The sequence below is a fragment of the Rana temporaria genome, chromosome 11 (assembly GCF_905171775.1).
Source record: "Rana temporaria chromosome 11, aRanTem1.1, whole genome shotgun sequence".
Taxonomy (NCBI): Eukaryota; Metazoa; Chordata; class Amphibia; order Anura; family Ranidae; genus Rana; species Rana temporaria.
The window spans coordinates 126,737,279-126,760,316 of NC_053499.1; the positions used below are offsets into that span (position 1 = coordinate 126,737,279).

The 23,038-nt window shown below is 43.1% G+C and overlaps 1 protein-coding gene across 1 annotated transcript in view; it reads left to right on the plus strand.

Annotated features, from left to right (window-relative positions):
* Positions 1-3,333: 3,333 nt before the first annotated feature.
* SLC38A8 (solute carrier family 38 member 8) overlaps positions 3,334-23,038 on the plus strand; it is a 42,917-nt gene continuing 23,212 nt past the window's right edge. The window contains exons 1-3 of the mRNA XM_040329097.1: positions 3,334-3,678; positions 18,105-18,303; positions 19,932-20,088. Of these exons, the coding sequence (XP_040185031.1) occupies positions 3,490-3,678; positions 18,105-18,303; positions 19,932-20,088 (545 nt within the window). The 5' untranslated portion in view covers positions 3,334-3,489. The remainder of the gene's footprint in view (positions 3,679-18,104; positions 18,304-19,931; positions 20,089-23,038) is intronic.

The following is a 23,038-nucleotide window of genomic DNA, read 5'->3' on the forward strand; positions in this document are numbered from 1 at the left end:
TCTTACCTGGCTTCCGGGTAGTGCCTCCCGCGGGATTGGGCGTTCCTATGCAGCAGTTAGTAATTGACTTGATGACAAAAACTACCCCCCCGTCGCATAAGGAGCGTCACGAGTTGCCGAAAGAAGCCGAACGTCGAGTCGGCGCTATACGGCGTCTGTGCACCGACGTTCGGCTTCTTTCGGCAACTCGCGACGCTCCTTATGCGACGGGGTGGGTAGTTTTTGTCATCACATCAATCACTAACTGCTGCATAGGAACGCCCAATCCCGCGGGAGGCACTACCCGGAAGCCGGGTAAGAAAATAGCTATAAGAGGTATGTACAGCAAAAAAAAAAAATTGGCATACTGTCAATGTCGAGAGTGAGTTCAATGTAATGTTAGAAAATTGTTTTTAGGGTGAACCCCCGCTTTAATGTTATATTTTTCACATGACCGCAGTCTCTGCCAAGGCTGGGTATTGATGAGCACGCTCCGAGTGAACAAGGACCCCTGCGTGCAGGCCAAGTAAGCTCTGCCCACCACTGCTATAGAATGCCACTTTAACCACATCCCGTCGTCCTATAGCAAAATGACGGTCAGGTGGTGATTTAATTGTTGTGACTGGCCATCATATGATGCCCTTCACAACAAGCCACTTTTGCACGCCCCAGGGAGCACGCAGCACAGCGATTGGTGGTGCCGTGTGTCGCTCAGACACACCGCGTCTCCGATCACAGTAAAGAGCCTGTGACGTAGACTCTTTAGCATGTGAGCAGTGTCCAATCATAGCTGATCACAGTATAAATAGGAAGTGCCGGTTATCAGCATTCCTCTATTCACACCGACAGCGCTTGAGTAGAGGGGAGACAATAAGCGGCTCTCTTGATGGGGCTGCACTGAAAATCAGTGCAGTCCCATCAGCGATGCCTGCCAGTGATGCCAAACAGTGCACACCAGTGGTGCCAATCAGTGCCCATCAGTGATGCCTGTCAGTGCCTTCTCATCAGTGCTGCTCATAAGGGCCATCTATCAGTGCCCTTCAGTGCTGTCCATCAGTGCCACCTATAAGTAAAGGAGAAAAATTACTTACAGTAGAACCTTGGTTTACGAGTAACGCAGTTAACAAGCAACTTTTTTTTTTAAATCCTGACTCGGTTTGCGAGTATTGTCTCGCAAAACAAGCAGAATTCAAGCTAATGGGGCGTGCAGTACCGCATTTGGCCAGAGGTGCGGTTCGGAGCTGTTCCGAGCCGTTCTGAAATACTCAGTTCCCGAGTTATTCCGAACCTTTCCGAGATCAGCTACGCAGTCCCTGAGTATTTCCGCGGCTCTCCGGCGCCCCCTCTACCTCTGGCCACATGCGGTATTGCATGCCATAGAAGTCAATGCGGAACAAATTATCTTTGTTTCCATTGACTTCTATGGGGAAACTCGCTTTGATATGCGAGGGCTTTGGATTACAAGCATTCTCCTGGAACGGATTATGCCCGTAATCCAAGGTTCCACTGTATTTACAAATTTTTGTAACAGAAACTGAAGAAAAAAAGGTATTTTTTCCAAGATGTTTGGTCTTTTTCCATTTGTTTAGCAAAAATAAATAAAAAAACTCACTGGTGATTAAATAACACCAAAAAACACCTATCTGTCAAAAAAAATAAAAAAAAATAAAAATTTTGTTTGGGTACAGCATTGCATGACCGCCCAATTGTCATTTAACCGGTTGCCGACCACCGCATGTACAAGTACATCCACAGAATGGCACGTACAGGCATATGGGCGTACATGTACGTTCCCGCCTTTCCGGGGGTCCGATCGGGACCCCCCCGCTACATGCGGCGGTCGGATACCCGCGGGGAGCGATCCGAGACGACGTCGCGATCGCTCCAAGAAGCTGAAGAACGGGGAGAGCCGTATGTAAACACGGCTTCTCCGTGCTTCACTGTGGCAGCTGCATCGATCGTGTGATCCCTTTTATAGGGAGACTCGATCGATGACGTCAGTCCTACAGCCACACCCCACTACAGTTGTAAACACACACTAGGTGAACCCCAACTCCTACAGCGCCCCCTGTGGTTAACTCCCAAACTGCAACTGTCATTTTCACAATAAACAATGCATTTTTTGCTGTGAAAATGACAATGGTCCCAAAAATGTGTCAAAATTGTCCGAAGTGTCCGCCATAATGTCGCAGTCATGAACTAAATCGCTGATCGCCGCCATTAGTAGTAAAAAAAAAATAATTAATACAAATTCAATAAAACTATCCCCTATTTTGTAAACGCTATAAATTTTGCGCAAACCAATCGATAAACGCTTATTGCGATTTTTTTTACCAAAAATAGGTAGAAGAATACGTATCGCCCTAAACTGAGGGAAAAAAAATGTTATATATGTTTTTGGGGGATATTTATTATAGCAAAAAGTAAAAAATATTGATTTTTTTTCAAAATTGTCGCTTTATTTTTGTTTATAGCGCAAAAAATAAAAAACGCAGAGGTGAACAAATACCACCAAAAGAAAGCTCTATTTGTGGGGAAAAAAGGACGCCAATTTTGTTTGGGAGCCACGTCGCACGACCGCGCAATTGTCTGTTAAAGCGACGCAGTGCCGAATCGCAAAACCTGGCCTGGGCATTTAGCAACAAAATGGTCCGGGGCTTAAGTGGTTAAAGTGCAACAGCACTGAAAGCTGAAAATTGGCCTGGGCAGGAAGGGGGTGAAATGCCGAGCATTGAAGTGGTTAAAAAGTTGGACCTTTGAACACACAGGACGGTGTCATATAGGAATAAAATGATAATTCCAGGTGCAGGAAATGTACATGTGTACTGTATACAATGATTATTATTATGGATGAGCTCTAAAGATTGAAATTTGTGACCATATTTAGAGAAAGAAAAGCTTATTATTTGATGCCAATTGTTGGAAAAACTACCATGAAAATATTCCCTAAAATGAGACAAAGAAAAGCGTAATGTGCAAACTGTATAAATTCCCAGATGAATGTCAGCATATTAGATTTGTCACCATGGCTAGACATTACTGCAGACAGCAGCTAATCATTTTCACAGATATCAATTTGAAGAGGAATGTAATTTGAAGAGAAATGAAAATTGGCACAATGAGGAAAATCCCACTTTCCTAAGAGCTAATAGATGTGTTTGCAGAGAGGTCAGCAGCAGCCAGTTCTAATCTCACACACTGTGTTTCAGTATCTCACACCACCCTGTGAGGGGACTAACCCTGGAATCCTGCTAATTAAACCGGCAGCACTTTTAATGGTGATTAGACACAATGCTGACGGTCAGTGATTGAAGAGAGGAAACCCCACTGACTCCTAGAGACAGGACCTGGGGGGCTCTGGGGGCGTGCGTCTGTACAGGCTGGCCTGGGAGTTCAGGGGTTAACTCTTGTCAGCCCAAATAACAAAAAGGCCCAGCTGGAAGAAGGGACCTCCTCATACTTGGTGCTCCAGGCTTGCACTATAGTGACTTCCAGGGAAGGGCATTTGGGATGGAGGAATTGGCTAGAGAGAGCATCAGCTTGCTGGCCAAGCCTGGTGGGGAATGTGGTAGCCCAAATCTGTCCTCCATGGCAGCTATATTCATCATGTTAAAGTCTGCGCTGGGAGCTGGGCTCCTCAACTTCCCCTGGGCATTCAACAAAGCGGGTGGAACTCACGCCTCTGTTCTGGTGGAACTGGTAAGTAAAGATCTTCTGCACCCAAAACTGACCACACTTGTTACAATCTGAATGTACAGCTTAGAGCTATATGAAAAACCATCAAGTGGTCAGACTTGCGTAAAATATCAATTTTTCATTACCTTGGATAAGTTGGTTGCCTTCATTATATTCAAGCAGATTCTCGTGCCGCGTACACACCATCACTTTATGTGATGGAAAAAAAACGACATTTTCTGTGAAGTAAAAAACAACGTTTTTGAAACTTCAATTTTCAAAGACGAAGTTGTCTACACACCATCGTTTTTTCACAATGCTCTAGCAAAGCAAGGTTACGTTCACCACTTTTTTCCATTGAAGCTCGCTTCAAAACTAGCTTCTGGGCATGCGCGGGTGTAAAAACGTTGTTTTAAACGTCGTTTTTTGCTACACACGGTCAATTTCTGTGAAGTAAAAAACGACGTTTTGAAAAACGACACATAAAATTGAAGCATGCTTCAATTTTTTTTTTTGTCGTTTTCCACAAGACATAAAACGACGTTTTCCCCCACACACGGTCATTTAAAGTGACGTTTTTAAAAATGACGTTTTTTTTCATCACATAAAGTGATGGTGTGTACGCGGCATTAGGCTGGCCACGCACTTTCCAGTCTGACTGTACAACCTGTTACCTTTTTAGGACTAGAGAGAAGCCAATAGGTGTGTAGAGTGTGATAAGATCTTATGTGGTTTTCAACATTTAAGCCGTTATTGGCTTTAATTAGATTAAAGGCTGATTATAAAGATGACCACACATGCCCCAATCTGATTGTACAAGATGTTCAATTTTGAACTATGCAGCAATTAAAGTGCGCAGGATAACATTTTTAATAAAAACTAGATGTGTGAATCATGGTTTGATAAAAGTAGACGCGTTCACTAGAACCAAGATAATTGTAAAGTTGGCCACACATGCTGATTGTAAATCTTGGGCTATGCAGACAACTTATTAAACCCGGTGTGGGTCAAAAGATTGGATGATGTGGGAATTGGTTTGATAAGGTGTGTGTGTGTGTGTTAATAATAATAATAATAATAATAATAATAATAATAAATTATTTTGACGATGCACAGAGGATATTTTCCATATCATATATGTTTTTTTTTTCTTGATCCTTTTTGTATAACTTTATATTTTCTGTAATAAAATTTATATTTATTGATATTCCCGTTTTGCCTCTAAAGTCTGACCATCAATTACCATTTCTTGAGTAACTGTCTAATAATAATAATAATAATAATAATAATAGACAAACAGTTACTCAAGAAATGGTAATTGATGGTCAAACTTTAGAGGCAAAACGGGAATATCAATAAATATACATTTTATTACAGAAAATATAAAGTTATACAAAAAGGATCAAGGAAAAAAAAAAACCTATAAGATATAGAAAATATCCTCTGTGCATCGTCAAAATAATAATAATAATATTTTTTTTTATATTATTATATTCAAATTTCTTGAGAATGATAGATCTATAACATTTTCAGTGCACACACACTGTTGTTCCCAATTATTAATCTTGAAGTGTATCAGTGCAATATTAGAGGCGCAATCCAAAATACTGTACCTTTTTATAATTGGAAGCAATAATTCTGCTGTGCCACTTGTTTTGGCATTAATCCCTCTTGTTTATGCATTGTGCCAAATTCATGGAGCATTTGTGACACTTGTGCATCTGAAAGCGACTCGTGAACTAAAATTCAGGTAGTTCTAAAATGTGTCACTTTTATATTGTGGCGCAATATAAAAAAAAAAAAAAAAAAACGGTTCATATCTTACAAAGTGTAGCTAATTTAGACCAACTTTTTGCGTACAGAGAGAAAAACTGGTGCAGACAGGTTCTGCAAAAGTTTCCCACCTACACTCTAAAAGTCAACCCTGAAGGAATGGCAGCGCTCCAAGAGCCATCAAAATTCTTATTTAATGAAAGAACATCGCAAGTGTTTACACAGTTCAAAACTCTAAAAGGGGTGCAGCATGCGCCAAATTCATGTACAAGTTCTAAACATGGTCCATGAATTTGGCGCATGCTGTGCTACTATTAGAACTCATGAGAGGCACTTTTGCAAAGTCTGTCTGCGCCAGTCTTTATGAATTTCAGAGAGTTAGCTCTTCCCATGCAAACTTGTAGGTAACAATGGAAACCCCCCTCCCTGCAACACACAAACATGTAATGCAGTTAAAAAAAAAGTCTTGCCATGTAGAGTTTTAGCCCAGGTTCACATTGATGCAATTTGACACGTCAAATCGGCAGCAATTGCCGGCAATAGCACTGTCTGAATCATGCGATGCCAACTTTGCGGCACCGCACCGATTCCCCAAAGTCGTTTCTGTACCTCTTTTGGTGACCCCGGGTGCGATTTCAATAGACATCAGCGCAGGAACCTGCACCGATGTCTCTGAAATCGCCCCTAAAGTCGGACTGACATGCGGGTATGAAATCGTGCGCGTTCACCTGAACTCGTACGATTTCAATCTCGCAGCAGTGTGAACCTAGGCTTAATCTTTACTAAAGGCAACTTGTAAGTAACAGACGTACCCCTTACCTTTGCAGTGTCCCAGGTCTTTGAACTCATTGGTGCTGCAGATCTCTAGCACAGCCTGCCTTTAGATTGGAGCTCTGATGAAAGGTTGGTTTTGCTTCCTAATGAAAACACCTGTGCTTCTACCTGGAAATCTGCAAAATGTAACCTGTTCTACTAGCCATACTTAAGGCCCCTTTCACATTGAGGAGTTTTTCAGGCGGTACAGCGCTAAAAATAGCGCTGCCATCCCGCCTGAAAAACTCCTGCCCAGCTACCTCAAGGGCTTTCACACTGAGGCGATGCGCTGGCGGGAGACAAAAAAATCTCCTGTCAGCAGCACCTTTTGAGCGGTGAGAGGAGCGCTGTGTATCCTTCACCGTTCCTTCCCATTGAAAACAATGGGAAACCACGGCAATACCGCCCGCAATGCGCCTCTATAGAGGCGCATTGCGGGCGGTATTAACCCTTTATCGGCCGCTAGCGGGGGTTAATACCGCACCGCTAGCGGTCGATTCCCGCGGCAATCTCGGCGGTATAGCGCCGCTATTTTTAGCGCCGATATACCGCCACCGCAGCTACAAGTCCAATGTGAAAGGGGCCTTTGGACGTTGGAAAAAAGTTTAAGGCTGGATTCACACCTATGCAGTTTTAGTGCTTTTTGCAGATTTGCACTATAGAACGTGTTCCATAGGGAACCATGTTAAATAGACTGTAATGCAGAAAGCACTAAAACTGCATAGGTGTGAATCCAGTCATAACCAACTTTCCAGCATAAAAATAATTGAATGGGTCAAGTCAACCTACTACCAACTGATACATTTTCTATGGCAAGGATGTTGGTAGGTATGCCTTGACACGTTCAGTTGTTCCTGCAACTAAAAACAGGTGCCAGTGATTGTAAAATGGGAAATCTGATGCTAGACACTTCCTTGAGATGGTTGGGTGTCTTTTCAGCTGAACCATCTGAGCATTGAACTGATTGGGGATCACTCTGCTCTGACAAGTGAGGGGGGGAAATTGTTGGCAAAAAACCTATTGCATGTCCAAAGCCTGTTTAAGGCCGGGTTTACACCTATGTGAATTGAGTGCGGCTTAAACTGCATCCAATTCGCAGAACATTTCAAAATACATTGTTTTCAATGAGGCTGGTTCACATATGTGCGATTCATTCGCACTGCGCATTGTCGGAAAACCGTGTGCGTTTTTTAGGCATTGCGGTGCGGCTCAGGTGCGAATTCAGGCCCATTATCTTCTATGGGTATGCAGCTAATTCGCAGATGTGTTCATTTCTCTTCAGGATTTGTCTCATTCAGCTCAATACACTTCCCCCCTCCCCATCCCCTCTCCCAGGTCTCCAAATTTGCAGCTAAAACACAATGGATCTGCTAAACACTTCTCTCTTCTCTCTGCAGAGATAAGAGAGCTGAAATTCGCACCGCACAAGTGTGATTCCGGCCTAAAAGAAATTTTGGAGTGAAAAATTCTGTAGGCTTCCACTTCTTAACTCTATTTCCCGCCTGTCATGTGGATGCTTTGGTTTGATGGGTCACTGACCTGGAATGAGAATTGGAATCTGGACACTTTAATGACACTCATGTGCTGCTTGTTTGTTCTGCAGCAGTGAATCAGATGTGTTGTAGCCAGAGACAGGCAGGTAAAAGACTTTATTGGAATGAGGCCATTAAGAGTAACCAGTATTTCCCTCCCGACAGGTGTACTTGTCACCTTTGTTTTAAAGTGGTTGTAAACCCAGGCAAGAAAAAAACAAAAGACCTGCAAGACAAAGGCATAATGCGCTAGTATGCATAGCACACTAGCTCATTATCTAATATTCACCTGGGATCGAAGCCCCCTCTGCGGTGCCCGACACAGCACCGGCTGGCGACATGTTGTCCCAGAGTTACTTCTGGGTATTGTGGCTCCAGCGCTGTGATTGGCCGGAGCTGCGATGACATCACGCCTGCGCATTCGCGTGGGAGCCGCCAGTCACGGCATGACCTCCTTTAAAAATGTCACAATCGCCGTTTCTAAAGTGCGCCTGTGCCGTTGTCTACGGCGCATGTGCTGTATAGGTTCCGGCGCAAGTCTCTTGTAAATATATCCTAAACCGTGTAGGTTTAGGAGATATTTCTAGCACCTACAGGTAAGCCTAATTCTAGGCTTACCTGTAGGTAAAAGTGATTGTACAGGGTGTACAACCACTTTAAGGCCGGGGTCACACTGGTACGACACGACTGTTGTACGAATGTCATCCTACTTTTCCCTGCAACATCGGTCCTACATCTATCCGACTCGAACAGGATAAGATTTTCCTCCGACTTTGAGATAGTCTGCCTTGTCTTTTGACCAATCGAAACCAACCCAGTGTGACATAAATTTATTTTTACTGCTGCTGTAATCATCATGTTGGATGTTTAGGGTAAGGATCAAACTTTAATGATATTCAATGGGCTGTAGTAGGACCAAAGTAGTGCAGGAAACTTTTCTCAAATTCGGCCCGACTTGCGTAGGACCAGTTAAGACGGCTTTCATAGGGAACCGTTGATTGACACACGTCATGCGACTAGGGTTGCCACATCATCCCTTTAATCCAAGACACATATTAATTACGCAGGTTCTGTGGCTGATTAAAGCGGAGTTCCACCCAAAAATGGAACTTCCACTTATCCCACCCCCTTACATGCCACATTTGGCATGTAATTTTTTGGGGGGGGAGTGGGGACTTCCTTTCCCACTTCCTCCTTCCGCCGAGGGGTTGGAAAGGCGATTAGCTTAATCGCCTTTTCACAGCCCCTCCCTGTAGGCGAGCGCCTGTCCAATCGGACGGCGCCGCGCCGCTCGCTAATGCGCAGTGCCGCTCGCGCATGCGCAGTGGGTGCCCGGCCGTGAAGCCGAAAGCTGTCACGGCCGGGTGACAATGAAGACGCCGGCCGGGGAGGGGGGGAGAGGAGCGGAGCCCCGGCCGGCGTGTCGCTGGAACAAGTAAGTGTTTGTTTGTTTATTAAAAGCCAGCAGCTACACTTTTTGTAGCTGCTGACTTTTAATAAACATAAATATTGGCTGGAACTCCCCTTTAAAGTGGTAATTAAACTCACTTGATGCCTTCTCTGCATTACATCAGCCTCAGAACCTGTGTAATTAATGTGTCCTGGATTAAGTGGATATTGTTGCAACCCTACATGCGACATGTTCTCCCAAAGCTGGAGCGTATGTCATACCAGTCTGAACCCGGCCTTAGCCCACGTTCACATTGGGCCGATTTGACATGTCAAATGAGAGCCTATTGCTGGCAATGGCACTGTCCGAAAAGTGTTTCAATAGACATATGAGCATGAACCTGCAATGATGTCTGTCATATCACCCCCGAAGTTGGGTTTAAATGGTGAGAGTAAGGCCCCTTTCACACTGGGACGGGGAGCCGCGGTGGCGGTATAGCGCTGCTAAAAATAGCCGCGCTATACCGTCGGATTTGCCGTGGGATTTGGCCGATAAAGGGTTAATACCGCCCGCAGTGCGCCTCTGCATTATTGCCGCAGTTTCCCATTGTTTTAAATGGGAAGGAGCGGTATGCACGCCGCTCCTCTCACCGCTCCAAAGATGCTGCTGGCAGGAGATTTTTTTTTCTCTCCCGCCAGCGCATCGCCACAGTGTGAAAGCCCTCGTTCTTTCACATTGAGTATGCAGTGAAGGAGTTTTTCAGGCAGGATAGCAGCACTATTTTTAGCGCTGTACTGCCTGAAAAACTCCTCAGTGTGAAAGGGGCCTTAATTTCAAACCTGCGCTCAGTGTTAACGTGTGCTCTGGCAGAGATGTGTTGCCCGTGTGGCCAATTGTCCTGGTAATCAAAAAGGCTTGGTGAAGGGCTGCACTGAGGTTCACACTGAATGCGGGTTTGAAATCCTGTGAGTTCATGTGAGTTCAGTTGAACATGCACAATTTCATTTCAGTCCGACTTTGGAGAGGTTTGAGAGACATCTGTGCAGGTTCATGCACAGATGTCTATTGAATTCACCACCAAAGCCACCAAAATTCATGCAGGAACTACTTTTGGGAATTGGTGCGGCGTCATTTACATTTTCACTTTAAGTGCAAAAGTAGCTTGTACCACCACTGGTCACATGTACAGTGCATCGGAATCTATTTTGTTATGTTACAGCATTATTCTAAATTTGATTTAATTCATTATTTCTACAAACAATACCCCATAATGACAATGTGAAAATAGCTTGTTTGAAATGTTTGTATTCACAGCCTTTGCCATGATGCTCAAAACTGAGTTCAGGTGCATCCTGATTCCACTGATCATCCTTGACCTGTTTTTACAACTTGATTGGAGTCCACCTGTGGTAAATTCAGTTAATTGGATATGATTTTGAAAGGCACACACCTGTTTATATAAGGTCATACAGTGCATGTCGGGGCACAAAAAAAACATAACGTCCAAGTAATTGTCTGTAGACCTCTGAGACAGGATTGTATCGAGGCACAGATCTGGGGAAGGGTACAGAAAAATGTCTGCAGCATTGAAGGACCCAATGAGCACAGTGGCCTCCATCATCCATATATGGAAGAAGTTTGGAACCATCAGGACCCCTCCTAGAGCGGACTGCCTGGGCCTAACTGAGCGAGCGAGGGGGGAGAATGGCTTTAGTCAGGGAGGGTACCAAGAACCCGATGGTCGCTCTAAAAAGAGAGTCTTCCATAAGAACAACTATCTCTGCAACACTGCACCAGGCCTGTATGGAAGAGTGGCCAGATGGAAGCCACTCCTCAGTAAAAGGCACATGACAGCCCGCCTGGAGTTTGCCAAAAGGCTCCTGAAGGACTCTCAGACCATGAGAAACAAAATGTTCTGCTCTGATAAAACAAACTCTTTGGCCTGAATGGCAAGCATCATGTCGGGAGGAAACCAGGCACCGCTCACCTGGCCAATATCATACCGTGGGGATGCTTTTCAGCAGCAGGAATTGGAAGACTAATCAGGATTGAGGGAAAGATAAATGTGGCAATGTACAGAGACCTCCTTGATTAAAACCTGCTCAACGGTTCATCTTCCAACAGTATAATGACCCTAAGCACAGCCACAATATCAAAAGAGTGGCTACAGAATAACTTTGTGAATGTCCTTGAGTGGCCCAGACTTGAACCTGGTTGAACATCTCTGGAGAGATCTGAAAATGTCTATGCACCAACGTTCCCCATCCAACCTGATTGGAGCTTGAAGGGTCCTGCAAAGAATGAGAGAAACTGCCCAAAAAACTTGTAGCATCATACTCTGACTCGAGGTTGTAATTGGTGCCAAAGTTGCTTCAACAAACTTTCCAGATTCACTGTACCTGTCATTGGAATTCTCTTAAACAGGTGACTAGTTCATCTGGAACCAGCCAAAATTCACTCAGTGTGTGGCACTGGCCAGCTTTAGGGAAGACATAATGACCTGATACCAGAGCTCAAGTCCTGTGGGAACGGAGTCCCTCCACTTCTTTCACAATAGGAACGCAGTTCCCTTTGCAGGACTAGAGCAGCCGAGCCACCCGAGCCAATCCTTCACTAAGCGGCGATGCCCAGCTCGAGTCGCTGTCGGGGGCAGGCGAACCTTAGTAATCCTTTGTGTTACTGGCCGCTTCCTGTGTGTTACTGGCCGCTTCCTGTATGTGGATTCATCAATCAGTGTGCGGGTATTCCATCACTTCCTCGATGCCGCAATATCTCCTGGGAGCTTTTGTCATTGTTCCCAGGAGACATTGCGGAAGTCTGCCGCAAGTTATCGCGGGATTTAGAAAGAACTTGCTTAAGTGGATCTTGGGTGGGAGTTCCCACACTTTTTTCCCCAGGACTTGACCCCTGCCTGATCCCTTACCAAGATGGGGATTGAGACTCTGAAGGGTCCCCAAGGGGGTGATGATAAATATTGTGCTACTGATACTAGGACATGCTTTAATTTACTGATCAAGCTATTTGGAAAATCTGCCTGCAGCCTGGCTGATCATTCTAACTGTGGTAGTAATTGATTAACTTTATGAGACTTTGGCTGCTTTCACACTGAGGCGTGCAGCTGCGGTGACGGTAAAGCCGCGCTATTTGTAGCGCGGCTATACCGTCGTATTTACCGCGATATTCGGGCGCTAGCGGTGAGGTTTTAACCCCCGCTAGCAGCCGAAAAAGGGTTAATACCACCCGCATTGCGGGCGGTATTACCACGCTTTCCCATTGATTTCAATGGGAAGGCGCGGTATAGGAGCGGTGATGGTAGTTCTGAGAGCAATAACAGATTGTCCAGGACCGTTAGTTGACGTTTTTCAAATGCTTTATTTTTCCAAGTCCAACACGACCAACATGTAACTTGAGGTAGACAGGATAGGTTGGTGAAGGTAGAGCAACTTCACAGTATCAGGCTATGGATATTAAAGGCAGTCCTGCCTTTAGCAATGGTATTTACATGCGTCGCCACTCCAGACGGAGTTGGTGAAGTGCCCCTGGACAGCGCTCCGTGCTCCTCTATGGAGCCGCGGATGTCAGCGGTGACATGCCCGCTGACATCCGACCCTCTCCGCCAAAGTGTGACGGAGGAAAAACCTACTTTTTTCCTTCCGTCTGGCGGATCGGGTGAACACGGACATACGGTCCGTGTTCATCCGATCCCCCATAGGGGGGAGCGGAGAAAAGACAGGGAGGTCCCTGCACAGTGTGCGGGGACCGCCCTGTCAGCCGACGGCTCAGCAGGGATCAATGTATTCTGTTGTTTCTCAGCATGCGTAAACGGCCTTGCTCTTGCGATTAAGAGAGAGCAGGATGAGGGAGGACCCTTTTGCTGGTAACTGAGTGATGGTCATATAAAATGAGCACTCTAATTCAAGGGCCACGTCACCAACAGAACTAAAATAATTGTACCACTGGCCAGTGGTTGGACAGGGCCTGTGCATAGTTCTTAGGTTGCTGGTATTGTTGCCTTACAGCCCTGGCCAAAAGCTTTGATAATGACACAAATATTAATTTTTCATAGTCTGATGCTTCAGTTTTTATGATGGCAATTTGCATATACTGCAGAATGTTATGAAGAGCGATCGAATGAATTTCAATTAAGTGCAAAGTTTCCCTTTTGCCATTAAACTTAACCCCCAAAAAAACATTTTCCACTGAATTTTAGCCCTGCCACAAAAGGACCAGCTGACATGCCAGTGATTCTCTTGTTAATGCAGGTGTTGACAAGGACAAGGCTAGAAATCATTGTGTAATGCTGATTGAGTTTGAATAATAGTTTGGAAGCTTTAAAGGAGGGTGGTGCTTGAAATCATTGTTCCTCTGTTAACCATGGTTGCCTGCAAGGCATCCTGTGCAGTCATTGCTTTGCCCCTAAATCAAACATTTATCAGATTATCAAGAACTTCAAAGAGGTTTATATGTTATGAAGGCTTCAGGGCACCCAAGAAAGTCCAGCAAGTGCCAGGACTGTCTCTTACAGTTGATTCAGCTTCGGGATTGCGATATCACCAGTGCAGAGCTTGCTCAGGAATAGTAGGTGTAAGTTGTGTCAGTGTTGTCTCAGGTCCAGGTAAGGGCGGGTCATTACAGGTACAAGGCAGAGGGACCTGATACTATCCAGTGGCTCCTTTTTTGTGTGTGTGTGTGTGTGGGGGTTCACTTTGTGTACAAAAATTTCACAAGTATTACAACAGTTATACATTCTTTGGCAGAAACCACCTGCCATGTTGGCTATATTCTGCAGCTGTCAAATATGCCCATTTACAATTTATTGCTGTTCTACAGTAGATTACATTCATGGGCTAACCACCATCCAGGATCCGTGCATGATGCACAAATGTATTCTCGGTTTAGTAGAGGCCCTGGTGTCAACTGGGTATTCGGGACCTTATTGGGTCTTTTATTTTACTCCAGGAAAGCAATAGTGCTACGATGGAAGACAGAAACCGCTCCAACTTTAGAGTATTGAAAAAGTCCTGTCAACTCAGATACCTGGTTGTCCAAAGAAATTTTCCAAAATTTGGGATTTATGGTTGGCATCTACCACTACTGCCTCTTAATGGCGACTTTTATTTTTTTATTTTTAAAGAGCACTTCATCTTTCTTTTACTGTGAATACTTGTCTATGTTGTGGGCTCCAGCCTTCCCATTGCAATGTCCAGTACTGGGCACTGCCTTATATACTATTTTTCAACCATATCTAGTGTGCTACCTGTCTGCTATGGTGATAGACAATTTTATATTCCTAAGTTATTGCTGTACTTTGTGTTTTCTGAGTACGTTTTTACCACCATATGTGCAAATTTACTGGTTAGTTGGTAGTTTTACACTGTTTCATTGCTTATACCTTGAGCCGGGGGAAGGCCCTGAAGGCTCTGTTGTACCTACGCTTCTTATAACATAATAGAATTTAAAAAAAGCAAAAAAATATCTACATTTGCCTGCATTCGAGTGGGCAGATTTGTAGAATAAAACACGTATAACAGGAGGTGTGTGTGTGTGTGTGTGTGTGTGTGTGTGTGTGTGTATATGTATGTGTATATATATATGTGTATATATATATATATATATATATATATATATATATATATATATATATATATATATATATATATATATATATATATATATATATATATATATATATATAAAAAAAAAAATTTTTTTGCAACTAAATGTACAGTACAACTGTTATTACTTAATTTGTACAGACCATTTATGTAGCACTGGACATCTACATCAGTCCTTGCCCTCGGAGCTTACAATCCTAAAGTCCCTATCTCTCTCTCTCGGACGCACACACGCGTTCCAGGTTCTCTGCAAGGTAATCAAATGTTTTCACAGCAAGGGGAATTTGTCATGTGGACTTAAAGGTATATTCCAGTCAATATGCAGTAATTGATGGAGTTTCATATGGGACGAAGAACAATGCTAGATGTAGCCCAGAGCAGATATCTAGAAAAAAATGTTTTTAAATGTGTAGCCTCCTAAAAGGCAAATATTTGGTTGCATAACGTAAATGTGTGGGTGTGTGTGTGTGTGTGTGTGTGTGTGTGTGTGTGTGTGTGTGTGTGTTTTTGTTTTTTTTGCTTTATGTTCTGAATTTTTATTTTTTTATTTTTTAGTCCATGTGGCTAAAGGTGAAATGGATGAAACCTACAATATGCTGTTAACAGTATCTCAGAGTTTGTACTGTGTGTAGAAACCTTTTGCGCTTAAAGCTTGCTATCCTGTTCACACAATTTCTGTGCATAGTTAAACTGACACCTCTGTAGCCAACATGACCTGCCTACACAAAGTACCAGGAATTTATCACAACCAACTAGCAATCCCCTGGCTTTGGTACACTGCAATCAGATACTCCTCCTTGTACATGTGTGGCAGTCCTTGCTGCCCCTTTTCAGGGGTGTTTGACAGGTGGTGACCACCTGATTTAACCCTGTAAATGAATTGCATGAAGACAGCTTCCGATATTCATACCACATATATAGTATAATGTACAACATGAGGGAGACTTTACTGATGCCAGGGGAACCACAGCAGATACAAAAAGATTTCAAAAGCTTTTAGTGAAAGATGTACAGAATAAAAATACCATGGGGCAATATCCCTAGGATATATTTATACTTCTCATGATTACAATATGTGATCTGGATGTTTCAAACATAACTTCATAATGTAGCAATCTAGAAGAGGTCAACATGTTTCACATAAGGGCTTCATCAGGACAGGACCTTTTTTCCTTTTTTGCAAAATCCTTATGCAAAATGTGTTGACCTTTTCTAGTATAGTCTGGTTACAAGACTGTTTCATACCCCCCCCCTGTTTCATACCCCCCCCCCCAATCTAGTGTCCAGGTCAGCTTGGACCACATTCTGTCTATTGGCTACCGTAGTATTGTATTTATTGCAGTAAATACAATATGTCCATGTTGGATCATATCGGGTAGATTTTTACATTTCTGAAGCTAGTTGTGGATATTTGTGACTGGTTGGTTTTGCATGAACATCTTGACAAATCTTTTGAATTGGGTCCTGCCCTCAGCAGGGAATATCTGTAACCACAGAGCACACAGGGAGTCATGATGTTGGGTTATCTTATGAGAAAAATAGCATCTAGGTAACTTCACTAACTTTACAGATTTATTGTCCAATTATAATAAATATGCACATTCTGTAGTTGCAGTGACATGATAATGATGGTAATCATGGTCCAGGAGTAGTTGTGATCAAATTCTCTTCTATAGGTCTGGCTCTTATAATGTATAACAAGGGGTTAAAGCTGCGCCAATGCACCAAAACTTTTTAGAGTCCACTGAGACTAAAAGTTCTTAAACATGTATATACAGTCCTCAGGGTACACTTTCACTGTAGATCTTGTACGATATGCTCATAACCACCACCGTGACTTTAACAAATAATGCACACTCTCGGTGTAGACCCGCCACTAGATATCAAAGCCGCTTACCAGACGGGGCAAGCTCAGTTTGCAGTCGGCTATAGCCCAGCTGCGGCCTTTACCGTGGTAATGAACCCACAGGTTGCAGATTACTGGAACTGGCTTCCTTCACTTCCACGTGTAAACAGAGAGGATGCAACATAGCGTAACTCCGCATAACAAATTTTTATTAAAACAATTAGTTGTACTTACAAAAACACAGTTAAAATCAGTCAATGTAAAAATTGCCGGCCAGCGTACGGAGCCCTTCCTCCTCTACGTGGTGACGTCACTACACTGTAAAAGAGGTAAACTTAATGGAAATAAGCATCTATAAATGTGTAAGTCCTAAAAAAATAAAAATCTGAATATGTGGTCACACAATTCACTACACTTTCTCTTTTTTTTTTTTTAACATGTGTATCTGTTGTGTTTTTAGCCCTGTAACCATATTGGTCATCTAGAGCTACTGATTCTTTTATGGTTTGAGGATTATCCGTGTGAGGGTAGGCTATGTACCAACTCTCAAAGTAGCTGATTTTTTAGTGTGCCTGGTCAAAGAACCCTCAAATATTCTCACTCAAAGATACCAAGTAGCTTTAGTGAGGCTATAGCTGGGTAACGTTCCTCCCAAAAAGTTAGTACTGAGAGAGTTGTCTATTCTCGCTTTCATTTCCAGAATTCCATAATTTTCGGACTCTGTTAAAGTGGTTGTAAAGGTAAATTCTTATTTTATTTTTTCCCTAAATGGCTTCCTTTACCTTAGTGCAGTACTCCTTCACTTACCTCATCCTTTTCTGATTTTGCTTTTAAATGTCCTTATTTCTTCTGAGAGATTCTCACTTCCTGTTCTTCTGTCTGTAACTCCACACAGTAATGCAAGGCTTTCTCCCTGGTGTGGAGAAAGTCTCTTTAGGGGGGAGGGGGCAGATAAAGAAAGGAGCTGTGTGTTAGTGGGCGTCCTGACACTCCTGGTCGCCCCCCCTCAAGAGGCCTTCACAACAAATAAGGACATTCAAAAGCAAGATGGAAGGATGAGGTAAGTGAAGGAGGACTGCACTGAGGTAAAGGAAGCTATTTAGGGGGGGGGGGGGGGAATTACCTTTACAACACCTTTAAAGGAAATTGGCACCTCCCATTATGTAAATGCTTTCCAACATGTCTCACTTCATGACCTAACGAACACTTCTAGTGCTAAAAAGCAGGCAAGTCTAACTCAAATGAAATCGCCTTTACCGAATTTTGGTGGAATTTAAATGACGTGTGTGTGTGTGTGTTCTTTCCTTAATTTTACATATGTGTGAATGTGTATGTGTGTGTGTGTGTGTGTGTATATATATATATATATACATACATACATACATACATACATACATACATACATACATACATATTGGTAGTGGAATCAAGTGAGGCTTGGGTTGTATGACTGACTGTTTCTATTTCATTCTCCAATGTAGGTTTCATTGGTCTTTCTCATAAGTGGACTGGTAATTCTGGGATATGCATCCTCTCTTAGTAGCCAATCCACATACCAGGGAGTGGTGAGAGACGTCTGTGGACCAGCAATTGGAAAACTCTGTGGAATCTGCTTCATATTCAACCTGTTCATGATATCTGTGGCTTTTCTCCGTGTGGTGGAGGATCAGCTGGATAAATGTGAGTTGCCCTTCTAGGTTCTTTAAAAGACAAGCCGACTCATTTACTAAAGTTAGGCGGTATGTGCATGAACATATATCAACCCGGGAATAATTTTCCCTCATTGTTCTGAAATGATTAAAGCTGGTTGCTCCAAGTTACTGAAATTTTCACACGTAGAATGCTTTTTTTTTTTTTGGCGGAATACTTTGCAATGTTTTATGCCAGAAAAGACTGATGCCGCGTACACACGATCATTTTTCGGCATGAAAAAAAACTACGTTTTTAAAAACATAATTTAAAATCATCGTGTGTGGGCTTTACATCGTTTTTCGGCTTCTGAAAAACGACAAAAAAAAAAAAAATCGAACATGCTGCATTTTTTAACGTCTTTTAAAAAAATGTTGTTTTTCGGGTTGTAAAAAATGATCGTGTGTGTGTGGGCAAAAACAACGTTTTAAACCCGTGCATGCCCAGAAGCAAGTTATGAGACGGGAGCGCTTGTTCAGGTAAAACTACCATTCATAATGGAGTAAGCACATTCATCACGCTGTAACAGACAAAAAAGCGCGAATCGTCTTTTACTAACAAGGAATCGGCTAAAAGCAGCCCAAAGACGAATAGAACTTTCCCTTTAGAGTGCCGTCGTACGTGGTGTACGTCACCGCACTTTGTTCATCATTTTTCAAAAACGATGGTGTGTGGGCAACATCGTTTTTAATGATGATGTTGGGGAAAAACGTCGTTTTTTGGACATGCTGAAAAACGTGTTTTTTTTTTTTTTTCATGCCGAAAAACGATCGTGTGTACGCGGCATAAGAGCCCTTTCACACTGGAAATGCCTATAGCGGAGCGTTAAAATAGCGGTAAAACAACGATTTTACTGCGTGGGTTTTTTTTTTTTTTTTTTTTTTTTACCACGATTTTACAGCGTATTCATTTCAATGGAGGGGGCATTTTTGGAGCGTTTTATGAGCGTTTTAATAGCGCTATTTTTACTGCGACAACGCCGCAAAAAACGCACCAGTGTGAAAGGGCTCTAAGTATTGTATCATGGTTTAGCTAATCTAAAATGTATATTTCGTTATTTTTTTTTGGAGATACTGAAGAGTTAGGTTGTAACAGGTTATGTTTCTCTGTGCCCAGTTCTTAGCTATCTTGCAACAGATTACTTGAATGCCAAGTTCCGTCTGCAATAAAAATATATAACTTTTAGATGGTCAGGCCCTTGGTACATTTATTAAAGCTGAGGAAAAATCTATTTTCAGGATAATGACATTGCTAAAAGTGCAGTTCTGCTAGTGATCAGAACTGTATTTTAAAGATAATTCTACCCATGAATGATGATGCTTTCTTATCAGGTTCAGCCTTCTTTGATCCAACGCCTGTCTTATAATAATTACTGATAAAATTAAAAGGGGGGGGGGGGGGGGGAAGCTTATATAAAAAGATGACTTGGCTGTGTTACATAATCTCTTTTTATATTAAAATATTACCACTGTATCCAATACTGAAGGGTCCATTGCAACCTCCTTGTCCCAACCAATGTATTCAGTTTTTATATAATTTTGTTTATACTGCTTTTTTATGAGTGTTTATAACAGGCATAATGTTTATTTCACACACTTTGTGGTTTCTTCCCTGTGCAGTGTGTGACTCCGTCCATGCAAACGTGACCATGGCCGGAGTGGGTGAAAGTCTCCCGCCATGGTACCTGGATCCAAGATTAACCATGAGCCTCCTCTGCCTCCTTATCATCCTCCCACTCTCCATCCCCAGAGAAATCAGTTTCCAGAAATACACAAGGTGTGCCTATACTGAATTCCTATACAGTCATTCATGTATACTTCTTTTTTTTTTTTTTTTTTTTGCTTGCAGAATCCAACATACAGTAAAAGTCAACTTCAGTCATTTAACAACAATACAATGTAACATATAAAATGTAATGAATGATATGAGAGCCGTTCAAAAAGTAATCTTACTGTTTGGAGACTTGCCCTCCGTTTTTTATCACGCAAAGTCCTATTCCAATGGCCAGCGTGCCCTGCCCATGGGTGTTTTGGTATGCACCATCTGAGTGCTTTATTGAATTTATGCTTTATAAATGGCAAGTAATAGGAATGGGCAGGTGTGGCAAGTGGGTTACTTTATTTATAAACCCCCCCCCCCCCAAGCCCCCGTTCTACTTACCTGACCCCCTCGAAGGTCCCGATATCCTCTTCGCCGCTGATTGGCTAGAACAGATGGATTGAGAGCAGCGCAGCCATTGGCTGGCGCTGCTGTCAATCACATCCAGTGACGGGACGCACCGAGGGGTGGGGCCGAGTGATACAGTGAGCGGCTATGGTCGCTCGCTGTATCACGGGAGCGCGCCCGCAATTAGTGACCACCATGCGAGCTCTCGCATGACTGTGGTGACTAATTGCGGGGAGGACCAGAGACAGCCGCCGAGGTACCCCAGAAGACATGGATCAGGGCCACTCTGTGCAAAACGAACTGCACAGTGGAGGGAAGTATAACATGTTTGTTATTTGAAAAAAAAAAAAAATGTTTTCCTTTAGTAACCAGGGCAATTTCTGCGCAGGATGTGGAAACCTTACAAGAAGACCTAAATAAAATAATGGGGTGGGCAACTGCATGGCAAATGAGGTTTAATGTTGAAAAATGTAAAAGTAATGCATTTGGGTGCTGCAAATACGAGCGCATGTTACTTGCTAGGGGGGAAACCAATGGGGGAATCTAGGATGGAAAAAGACCTGGGGGTCCCAGTAGATGACAGGCTGAACAATGGCATGTAATGCCAAGCTGCCGCAAGCAAAGCCAACAGGATATTGGCATGCATTAAAAAGGGCATTCATTCCAGAGATCAAACCATAATTTTCCCTCCATACAAGACTCTGGTCTGGCTGCATCTTGTGCCTAGGTTCACACTGTAGCGATGTGGGAACCAGCGCCCATTCCCACATCTCTCTCACAGGCAGGTCACACTGCCCTCTGAACCGCTGCGGGTGTCAATACAATGTTAATGACACCCCCCACCCCAGATCAGCTCACAGATCGAGTAAGAAACAGTGGATTCAGACAGGAATCGGATCGCATGGGTGAGAACACCCATGCGATCTAATTCCCAGTGTGGGGGGAGGGGGGGGATGTCCATGCAGCCCCCACACTGCAAAGACATTGCATGTGATCAGCACCGCAGGGTGGGTGGGCAATCGCATGCAATGTCTAACATCGCTAGAGTGTGAACCTGGGCTTACTATGCCATCCAGTTCTGGGCATCAGTCCTCAGGGGGGTGTGCTGGAACTGGAGAGAGTCCAGAGCAGGGCAACAAAGCTAAAAAAATTACTAAAGGATCTTGGCTATGGGGAAAGACTACAAACATTGAACTTCTTCTGTCTGGAGAAGAGACGCTTGAGGGGATATGATATCGACGTACAAATGCCGTACTCATGACCTTAGCACAGGGAAGAAACTTTTCAGTGAAAGGGAATTTAAAGACATGCGACCATTCACTGAAATTGGAAGAGGAGCCCTTTAACCTTAAACTGCGTAAAGGGTTATTTACTATCAAAACAGTGAGGATCTTATTTTTCCTCTCTTCTTATTTTTAATTTATTTCCTTTTTCCCTCTTTCTCTTTCTTTTCTTCCTTTAATGCTTGTTGTGTTTGACCATACGGTATACTAGGTCATTTTGGAATCTTATCTGATCTTTAGACTCTCAGGAAATGGATAAAGATTCCTTGTTATGTATTACACGGTATTGCTCTTTGACTTTTAATTTACTTATGTTAGATTGTATAATGGTGCCCAAGCTCCTATTGGGGCTTGCGGTGATTTTGGCCTGTCTCTATTTGGGGCTAATTTTCTATTTTTTTTTGTTTATTGTATCTCTATTTACAAGGCCTTAATACTGTGTAATGATTGGAATCGTTATTATTTTTATTTTCTGTTTTCCTTCATTGAAATGTTATTTGTCTAACGAGTGGCCTGTGTGTGCCGACTATTCTGTTCTTTTCTTCAATAAAAATATTGAAATATACAAAACAGTGAGGATGTGGAATTCTCTCCCACAAGAAGTGGTATCAGCAGGGAGCGGCGATAATTTAATATAAAAAAACTATTAGATGGGCACCTTGGCGATCACAACATACAGGGATATACAATGTACTATTGACATAAACACAAGCACGCGCACACACAGGTTGAACTGGATTGACGTGTGTGTGTGTGTGTGTGTGTGTTTGTTTTTCAGGCTTACCAACTATGTAACTACAGTACGGCGTTTCCCCAAAAGTAAGACCTACTGTGATTTTTGGGGAGGGCTGCAATATAAGCCCTATTCAGTGGTTGTAAACTGCTAGAATCCTCTCTATTACAGTATTATATCATGTAAAAGTTGTGTTTCTGTAATCCTAATTGAGTCAAATACCTTCTTACTACTCTAACTGCCAGCGAGTGATTTTCGGGGGCCCCCCCACCCTCTGCAGTGCACGAAGCAGGGAAGCGCCTAGTGGCACTCTGCTTATTCCCATGCCCCCCCCCAGCTGCCCTCTTTTGCTGTCAGCGGGGAATCTCTGGCCCCCCTCGCTCTAAGAAGGTATTTGACTTCATTAGATTACAGAAATGCACACTTTTTCTTTTTTTTTTTTTTTTTTTTTTTTTACATTTCAATACTACTGTAATGAAGAGGATTCTAGCATTTTACAACCACTTTTACTCTGTTCACACTGGGGTTCCTGGCAGGCAGGGAG